Source organism: Exophiala viscosa (assembly GCF_022695815.1).
Source record: "Exophiala viscosa unplaced genomic scaffold EDD37scaffold_3, whole genome shotgun sequence".
NCBI lineage: Eukaryota > Fungi > Ascomycota > Eurotiomycetes > Chaetothyriales > Herpotrichiellaceae > Exophiala > Exophiala viscosa.
The window spans coordinates 419,717-429,060 of NW_026944355.1; the positions used below are offsets into that span (position 1 = coordinate 419,717).

The window sequence follows — 9,344 nt, forward strand, 5'->3', positions numbered from 1 at the left end:
TTGTTGTTTATTCTGCATCTAACGTACAGTTGGGTCATGAACTTGCTGTGACTGCATATCCACATATTCGGTACTCGTACTTGTAGAAGAGACTCTACTCGTAGAGTCCTCCGCAAGGGACCCTCGAGATCCATGCTGACACCATTCCTCAAGAGGCATCGCTATCGGATAGGATCTTGAAATGTGGCGGCCACCAATCATAAGAACGGTGTTGATCTCCATCCCCCATGCCTAATGCCGAGGAGCCGGTGGTCATTCAATGACATTGATGCTGCATTACTCGGCTTCGTACAGTCAATTTGCTGCTTTATACATGCCTAAATCTCAGCATAAGCTTGTTGCTCCTGGGCTTCGTGTTGTAAGCATCAATCTTCTCGATACCGTCGTCATCGACAATTTCTGTTGTCCAGTTGGTATAAATGGCAGCGACCAGCAGTTTGATCTCTTGTGTTGCCAAATTGCTGCCGATGCACATTCTTCCCCCGCTACCAAATGCCCAGAACCAGCGATGCATTTCTTTCAGGTGTTCTTCCGAGGTGTGTGATGATAGCCACCGAGAGGGGTTGAAGGTTTCAGGTTCAGGGAACACAGCTTCGTTGCGATGCAGAGAATATGGCATGGATGAGACACGTACGCCACCTGGAATACCTGTGTATGAACCAACCGTGCTTCCACCAGGCACGTGAGGCGAGATGCGAGGTTCAATACCTGGGATAGGTGTGTGTAGGCGCAATGTCTCCATATAGATCGCATGCAACAGGGGCAGAGAGTCGATTTGTTTGGGTTCTGGTATCTTGAAGTCGGCGAGATCGGCTCCTGCAGGCATGGGCCACTTGATCGCTGGCGTCAGCCCAGACACCTCGTCATGGAGCTGTTTCTGCATATCGGGGTTCTTGCTCATCTCCCAGTATAGGTATGTCAGAGCAACGGCAGATGTCTCATGGCCTGCACCGAGTTGGTCAAGCATTTCGCTGTAGATTTCTGCCGTAGTCGTGTCATCCTCGTTCTGCTGAAGATCGTCGTGGCGAACGGTGGGAAGGATCACATCGGACACCGACTTTCCTGCGAGCGGATCTTTTTCGCGTAGTCTATTGATGCCCTCTTTGAACTGCTTATACACGATTGGTTCATCACCAATGTAAGGGGACGCAATCTGGGCTGCAGCAGAAAGGTATTTCTCAGCGGCGCGACACATACTGGCGTTCCACTCCTCAATCGAAGCGTTGGCATCGTCGACAAATTGAGGTACTATTTCCAGACCGAATTTGCGGGTGAGATCCTTCAGCCAGGGGATCTCAGCAGAAAAGAACTCGTACTCTCGTCTGCAGTGGTACTCGTACATGATTTTACGTCGGACCGCGATGTCTTGTGTGAAGTTTGTGCTAGCTTGTAGACCGTATTGATATGCTGACATGAAGTCCATCGCAAATGCATTGTTCATATCGTGTACATCATATGGCTGTGAAGTTTCAGAGAGACTCTGAAGCAAAGGCAGGTAACGTGTCGATAACAGCTTGTGCGAGTTGGCAGCAACCTGTACGGAGGATGCAATATATGACTTGGAGAACACGTTGGCCATGGTACGTTTCTTCTGGGAATGAGGTGCGTGGTGTATGGTCGAGAACATGTTCATAACTCTGTGCTCGTGTCAACATGGTCCTCAGGATCTTCCGGATGATGACTTACCCGTAACTTCCAAATCGCTGTGGGTACCAAGCATGCTTCTCCCATCCGCCGGCATATATGGTTTTGATGCCATTGTCCACACAATTGACGCTCAACTCACTGGCCCCCATGCGCACAACACTGCCGTACTTTACATGGGCAGCATATGTGACTGTATTGTTGCGTTCTCGATAGCGTTGGTATGTGATCCACAGATCGCCAAATATAGGAATCGACCAGTGTGCTGATGGGATATGCCGAAGTGGGTGGAAGCATAATGGCTGGACGATGAACTTGTAGAGGGATAGAAGGGCGAGGGATGTCAGAGCAACAACCGGGAACACCGAGACGGCCATCCTTTCTATCGGACACAGTTTGCTCAACAGCAATGAGAGCGGATGAGAGCTGCCGGATTCCGTTGGTGTTTGCTGTATACTATAGCTGTCAGAAGTATGCTGCTGGATCGGCCTCAATAGGAGCAGAGACGGTGAGATATCTCATATACCAGCAAGACGGACAATAGGCGAGAGGTGGAAGAAGTCGAAAGCAGGAGAATTGCGATCAGTCTCCCAAGTCGTTGATATAAGTGATTGAAAGCAATGACACATGAACCTGGTCCTTCTGGCCTCTTGACGAGAAGGGCAAGTTGGAGCGGCCATGTCCTCGTATCAGCTGTGTGACTGTCGTCCCCCAGAAGGTTTGATCATCATGCAAGTCGCTGAACTCCATCAACACCAGAATGCGGGGTGCGAATCTCCGCGATACTTGGATTGGTGCAGTCCAGCATGTTTGAGTGGACGTTTGCGCCTTCGCTCAAAACACGACCAACAGAGCCCAATGACTTTGAGCCGAATCAGGAGTTCATACGTAAGGTAGGCTTTTGGTTATTGCGGATTTCTCATTACTTGACAGACCTCTTCAGAAAACTTTTTCTTTGCCTTTTCCTTTCGTGGCCTGCTCCTCGATATCATTGTCACTGCCGGAATCGTCCTCTTCATCGTCGAATCCTGCAAACCGGCGCACAGGCTGTTTGGGCTTGGGTAGCAGATCAGAGGGGATATTCAGCCGATGCTGAAGCACCCAAAGCGCGTCGGCATCACCAGCCTCCGCCTCAAACCTAAGCCGAGTCATCCCTTCCTCGTCAAGCTCCATAGCATCTTCTGCATCGCTATCCTCTTCACTGCCGGGAGCGGAACCACCACTGCCACTACTCCCGTCATCTTGTGCACCACCCTCGGCATTCTTCGGCCGATTGTGACTCGCCGCCATGGCCATTTTGACAGCGTTCCTGACGTTCTCGCCAATTTCTTCCTTTTCCTCTACCCACTCGTCGCTCAACCCTTTCCGGCGACCATCCGCTCCCTTTCCAGCACGCATGTCCGCTTCTCGTTGCTCGGCCAAATCTATGACCTGCTCCCATCTCTTTCGTCGCTCTTCCTTTTCCTTCTTGTCCATCTCGGGTTTGGTGGCCAGATAGGTAGCCAGATTTTTAGCCTCTGTGATGGTCCTCAATCTCCGTCCGTCCAGGTTACGAGCACTACCGGTAGCAAGCTCGGCATTTTGGCGTTTCTTGCGCGAGGACATGCGTCCGCCCGCAGCTCTGAGCTGGGAGCCAAAACCACCCTTGCCACCAACCAATGGCATTGAGAGCCGTAAAGGCAGAATCGATGTATCGGCGCATGGCTGATACGCTGATCCTTGGGCAAGATCCGCGACTGTTGTAGAAGGGCAAGCGTAAATAGGTCGGTTGGAGGTAGTCGTCAAAATGAATCGCGTCGTTCGTGGCTGGTTTCGTGGTAGTAAATTTGCGATCGAGTCCAGTACTTCAACGGCGCTTGAGCTCGCTGGGAAAGGCAGGCACAGAGTGGGTGGTAGGGAGAGGCCAGGAAAGGTGTCCACCAGGACATTGACGACGGGCTCCATGATCAGAGTGTCTGGTCGTAGGTGAGAAGGCGAGATCGCGAGTGTGGCAGGCAAACGGCTAAGGTGCCCTACGATCTTCGACGGGTAAGGGGGAGAAGGGTTGTAAGAATGCCTCACGGAGATGGATTGTACTCGCGACCTGTAGATGTCGGGTGGGCTGGGATGAATTGTACAGGTGGGACAGAAGACTGAAATAAAAATAATAAACTCAAGACTGGGATGCGGAGGTGTCGTGGACTCGTGGCTCACAAAGGCTGCAGTTACAAGTCTAACCAGATTTAGCCGAGTGCTGCAGCTAAGAAACACGACCAACCGATCAGCTTCTTTTCCAGAAACTTGGATACAGGACGCGTCTTCGCAAAGGACAAAAGGTGAATGAAAACTGTCTGGTCTTCGTTCCCAAACACCCAAGGATCATACCCTAATATTGTTGCGACAATCCCACTCACAAAGTGACAGCCATCTCATGGTTTTCTACCTGGAGGAGGAGGTTCTGCGCACTGGCCACGCTCCGCACAGATCTTCTCAGGCCGCCGTCACGGCCAATGCCAGTGTGACAGGACCCGAGCACTGTCCCAACGGCTCGTAACCACGTCTATCTGGTTATCCAGAATCGTCAATATTCCAGAATATGCCCTGGCAGCCGCTACCTCTTTCCTATGCGGTAGCCATATATCCGTTTCAGCCCTCGGCTTCTTCCGCCGAACTACCACTACAAATTGGCGACCAGTTGTATGTCATCGAACAGGGCGGGAAAGATGGCGCCTGGTGCCGTGGCTACCTGGTCGCGCCGCCCACTTTGTTATCGGCCCTGACCCCTGGAGGGAGAACTGCTGCCGATGCGAGAGTCTTTTCTGGTATCTTTCCAAAATGCTGCATCGAGATTCGCGAACAACTGGGGCCGGATGAGCAACCCGTCGCTGAAAAGGGCCAACCAAAGCCGCAGGCACCGTTGCCAATGTTGAAGGTTGGCGATGAATCACCTACATCATCATCCGAACCTCTGGTGGACGAGATCTCATCATGCCTCCGGGAATGGTATATTTTACACCTGCCCGACTTGGTACTACGCCGGGAATATCATCTGCTTAATCAAACGTCCGATGTTACCACGCGGCTGGACTATGCACGTCGGGAGTTGTTAAATGATGTCCTTACAACGCAGGAAAGGCTGCAGGTGCGCAGTCAAGCTGTATGGGATTTGGTCCGAGGCAACAGAATGCTGAGCGGCGTTGTTATTGTCCGAGACGCCAATCAACATGGCCGGCTGTTGACATCAGACGACTCTGCGATCGAGCTGACCAAGTCGCAAGCAATCATGAGCGTCCTGAATGCCCCACCGTCCGAAAATCCAAAAGCCATATCACTGCATCATTGTCTTCTGGACGTCAAATCAGTGGTGGGATCTGATCAGGACGCGGCAACTCTGAGTTTGGCTCTGTATCGAAGAGATTCTGCCGGAGCAGCCACTCCACTGTCCGAAACTTACAGCTCAGTAGCTTCGGCCAGGATGAAGACTCTTTTCTCGGACCTCAGCACGAGAGATCTCGCAGATGACAACGGTCTGTTCCTGGCCATAAAGTTGGTGCTGCCTGAGCCTCCACGAACAGCCAGAAAGCGTACGACAGAGCGGCCTCCCTCCAGGAATGGGACATTGATGGGTCAACGGCAAATGTCTCTGAACCGCCGCAGATCTAGTCTTATGTTCGGTAAACGGAAGAATGGTGAGAGACCTCAACCCGGACAAAATGGCAGAGCTACACCACAATTTCAAGATAGAGCACAAACGCCGTCAATAGCGGAGCAAGACGAAGACGGTTCGAAACCGGCTCAAGGCCCTCCAGTGCCTCGGACGGTGGGCGTTGGCATTCTCAATGTCAATAAGATATTGGCAGGTGGCCAATCATGTGAAGAAACCGTCACGATATGGTCTCTTTCATCTCGAGAAGATGAGAAGCCCCGGGAGATTGACAAGAGAGTAGCGCAGCTCCTGAACAGTCAAGGGAAGAGCGTCGTCGTCTCCCCTCACCTGTCCAGCATCACCTTGAATTTGACGCCTTTTGTTGCTCCAGATGCAGATACACTGATCAAGAACAATGCAACACTTATGCACCTCGTTACAAAGACGCAAAAGATGGGCTTCTCGGAGGCACCTTCTAAGCCAAGGACTGACATCTATTTGAGACTGAGCAAGGCGTCCATAACACCAGGTGCACTTTTGTCCCATCCGGATTTGAATGTCGCACCAATAAAAGCGGCTTCGATGCAGAATCTGCAATTGACTATGGAAGTCCGGGATGCATTTGGACGGCGTGTTGAGCACTGTATATATCCATCCTCCAATGGTGCCGCTGTGACAGCATTCCGAACAAATGCTGTGGAACTTGACGGTGCTTGGGACCAGACACTTTGCCTTCGAATCCCAACTGAAAAGGTACCTGAGAGTCACTTGGTATTGAGCATTGCCGATGCTCCAGATTTTCCGTTCGCATTGGCATGGATGCCGCTGTGGGACAAGCAGGCATTCGTCAGTGATGGGCAACATGCCCTCATCCTTCATGCATATGACAAAATCACTTCAAGCATCGTGCATGGGCGTGGCGCATATCTATCCCTGCCTTGGAACAACCAAAGCTACCGGACTGTCCACGGGGGAAGCTTTGCCAATATTGCTTCTCTGGAGGTCCACACAATTCTTTGCAGCACCGAGTACTCCCAGGATCGTACACTCGTCAGCTTGATCAACTGGAAGCATCAAATATCCGTTCAATTGCTTGATATTCTTCAGACGCTTCCCTTTGTACCAGAGATTGAGGTTGTCAAGCAGCTCAATGACGTCCTTGATGCTTTGTTTGGCGTCCTGGTGCACAAGACCGGCGAGTCAAAATTCGAGGACCTGATATTCAACGACATCGTCTGGGTTCTGGGGATTGTTCACGACAGGCGGTACAATCTAGGACCACTGGTGGAACAATACACCGAGTCCCATTTCCGCTCGCCGTATGCGGCATCATGCTTGATCCGCAGCTTTACAAGGCTGCTGCAGAGTGTGTCCGATCCGCAAAGCGCTCGCGATATGAGGGCTCTATTCAAGGTGGGAAGGACATTCATCAAGATTGTTATTACTTCCAACCAACAGCGGCGATTCGGGTCACAATCGAACACGAAGGAGGACAAGCGTTCCAATTTCAAAGAAGACATGCAGGCCATTCTTTTCGGACTGCAAATGATGATGCGCAGTGAGACAGCAGCACTGGTTGGCAGCAAGACTCTCCTGGTACAAAAGTTTCATACCTGGCTGCCCGAATTGCTGCCCGCATTCAGCAAGGAAGAGGTAATGAAGTCAGCCGTCGAGTTTATCGACTCCTGCGACGAGGCGACCGGCAAACTCGTCCTGTACAGACTCCTTCTCATCCTTAACTACACCAAAATGGACCAGGTATGGGTCGACGACAAAGACAAGAAAATCCTAGTTAAGAACTGCGTCCGATGGTTGTTGCCGTACTGGGCCAGCAACAGTCTAACGGACGACTGGCACGAGCAGGTCCGCCTGTGCTGCTCAATCGTGGCTGAATTGACGCGTTGGCCTACACACTATCTGCATGAATTTTCGCCGAAACTCATATCCGCGTACGAAACCATCGCACAAGAACCTCGGACGAAACGACGCTCATCGTCTCTCTTGTTTCCGGACGCTTACCCTTTTGTGACCAAACCAGCGGAGACCAACGATCAATTCGACGAAACGCTCCTCGAGCTGTCGGCGCTGGTCGCCACGATCTCGAAGATGAAAACGCCGACTCCACGACTCCAAGGTCATGACTTGTCTAAGTACGTGCTCTCGACGCTGACTGTACTACGCTCCCTGCTGCAGAACAACGCATATCCTTCGACTTGGCTCAGCTTGCATATCTACCACCATTCGTCTGCACTCACGATCCTCAATAACCTCTCCTCGCTGTTGATCGCGCAGTATCTTCCCAGCCCCGAGGAGGCCGAGAGTCCGGATCATGCCGACAAGTTCAATCTCGAAATGAGCCTGTGGAAGTCGTTTCTCGACACGCTCTTGATACTGGTGTCTTCTCCGGAGCTCGCGCTAGAATTGTTTCCCGAACAGAAGCGTCGCGCCGTGTGGAAGATCGCTGGCGATGTCCGGCAGGCCGGCGCAGACCTGCTTCGTAAGTGCTGGGAGAGTCTAGGCTGGGAAGCCACGGCCGACGACCAGCGCCGGTACAACATTCGGAGACTCGGCGGATATCAAGTGCAGTATGTCCCAAGCCTGGTCGCGCCAACTATCAGATTATGTCTCAGCATGCACGAGGGTTTACGAAAAGTGGCTGTCGAGATATTGCAAGCTATGATCATCAATGAATGGGCGCTAAGCGATGGTGAGAGTCTAGAGCTGATTGAGACAGAAGTCATCGGCGCGCTGAATTCTGTGTTGAAAGCGAAACCCGTGACGGCGAATGAGGCGATGAGCCGCAAGATCTTCATTGCAGAATTGCTGGAATTGTTTGCCACGATTGCTAATCAGCCTGACGACGCGCTGTGGACGGCGATTGAGGATCTTGTGGCGACGATCGATGAGCTGGTCGACCTGCTCACGTCGATGGATGCTGATGATGAGTTCGAGGTAAGAACGAATGGGCATGGGCACACTGCTGCGAGCGGTGCTGGTGCTGCGCGTAGGATCGGCAAGGATGGTAATGGTCGAGATACCGACTCGCAGAACTCGGAGGGCAAGGAGATGGCAAGAGCGAGACGGAGTATCGATGGCCTGAGTCCTACTTCGCCACAACTAGGACGCGGTAGTGAGAAGGAGTATGGCGTCCACGCCCTTGAGTGCTACAAGCAGTTGGCAGAAGAGTATGAGCGGAGTGGAGACTACAAGCGTCTTGCGAAGACGCATCGGGCTATTGCTAGAATTCACGAGGCGAGGGCCGCGAGTCGGCTTGGTCACCACGGTGCTGCGAGTGGTGGTGTCAATGGGCGAGGAGGGAGGTATGAGGATGGTGAGGAGGATGATGATGACTAGAAACGGGGCCGGATTGGTGGTTTCTTGGACTTCTACTGCTTATAGCTTCGTTCTTGAAGTGGTCCGATTGGGGCTTTCTAGCCATGCCTACTCTTGTATGTTCGTCCTTGGACTGGTCGACTTGGGAGCTTTCTTACTGTGGTGTTGTGTTGTCTTGGGAGTCTGCGCTTAGTGGCGGGCTCGATCTCCATACTCGATACTTGATACCCGGCTTGCTGGTGCCTGGAAGGAGTGAAGGGAGGTTGTAAGGGATCAGGGGTACATATTCTCCTTTCGGGTCTTTCTTTTGATTGCCATGTCATAGAATGCTGGCCCAAAAACAATTGGTTTTATTTCATCAGGGGCCTGGCTACTTGTTCTTGTATTGCGAGAAGCGCATTTCTGAATCTGGTGCACAGATATATCATCCTCCTGGTATCGTCCATGCCACAGATCCATCGACGCTGATACTCACAAGAGGCCAAAGCGACGTGCATCTGTACTGTGCACAGAAAGATCGGCTTGTACTTGCTCTTGCCCTCAGTTCTTGTTCCACTGATGTTCACAGTCCGAGCTTCGGCCGTTGAGGAGGGCGGAGAGGGCAGAGGCATCGAGGCATCGAAAGGCTGTGGGATCCAGCGTCGATCGGTCTCATAATTGTCTGTGATGATGCTTGGCGACCCTTCCTCCCTACGCACGATGTCTGTGGTCTGCTCGTTGCGAGATCCCACAGAGTCAGGGG

At 52.1% G+C, this 9,344-nt stretch overlaps 3 protein-coding genes across 3 annotated transcripts; 1 reads left to right on the forward strand and 2 right to left on the reverse strand.

The window, feature by feature from the left end:
- Positions 1-220: 220 nt before the first annotated feature.
- On the reverse strand, positions 221-2,171 carry EDD37DRAFT_313067 (unspecific monooxygenase). The gene is made up of 2 exons (XM_062811359.1): positions 1,687-2,171; positions 221-1,637 (listed from the first exon to the last, which is right to left on the reverse strand). The coding sequence occupies exons 1-2, from the start codon at positions 2,019-2,021 to the stop codon at positions 308-310; spliced, it is 1,665 nt and encodes a 554-aa protein (XP_062671574.1). The 5' UTR covers positions 2,022-2,171; the 3' UTR covers positions 221-307.
- Positions 2,172-2,562: 391 nt separating this feature from the next.
- EDD37DRAFT_314251 (telomere stability and silencing-domain-containing protein) lies at positions 2,563-3,876 on the reverse strand. The gene is made up of 2 exons (XM_062811364.1): positions 3,661-3,876; positions 2,563-3,599 (listed from the first exon to the last, which is right to left on the reverse strand). Exon 2 carries the CDS (start codon positions 3,586-3,588, stop codon positions 2,584-2,586), a length of 1,005 nt encoding a protein of 334 aa, XP_062671575.1. The 5' UTR covers positions 3,589-3,599; positions 3,661-3,876; the 3' UTR covers positions 2,563-2,583.
- A 1-nt stretch (position 3,877) lies between these two features.
- EDD37DRAFT_314250 (C2 domain in Dock180 and Zizimin proteins-domain-containing protein) lies at positions 3,878-8,787 on the forward strand. The gene has a single exon (XM_062811363.1). The coding sequence runs from the start codon at positions 4,220-4,222 to the stop codon at positions 8,621-8,623; it is 4,404 nt and encodes a 1,467-aa protein (XP_062671576.1). The 5' UTR covers positions 3,878-4,219; the 3' UTR covers positions 8,624-8,787.
- The last annotated feature ends 557 nt before the right edge of the window (positions 8,788-9,344 follow it).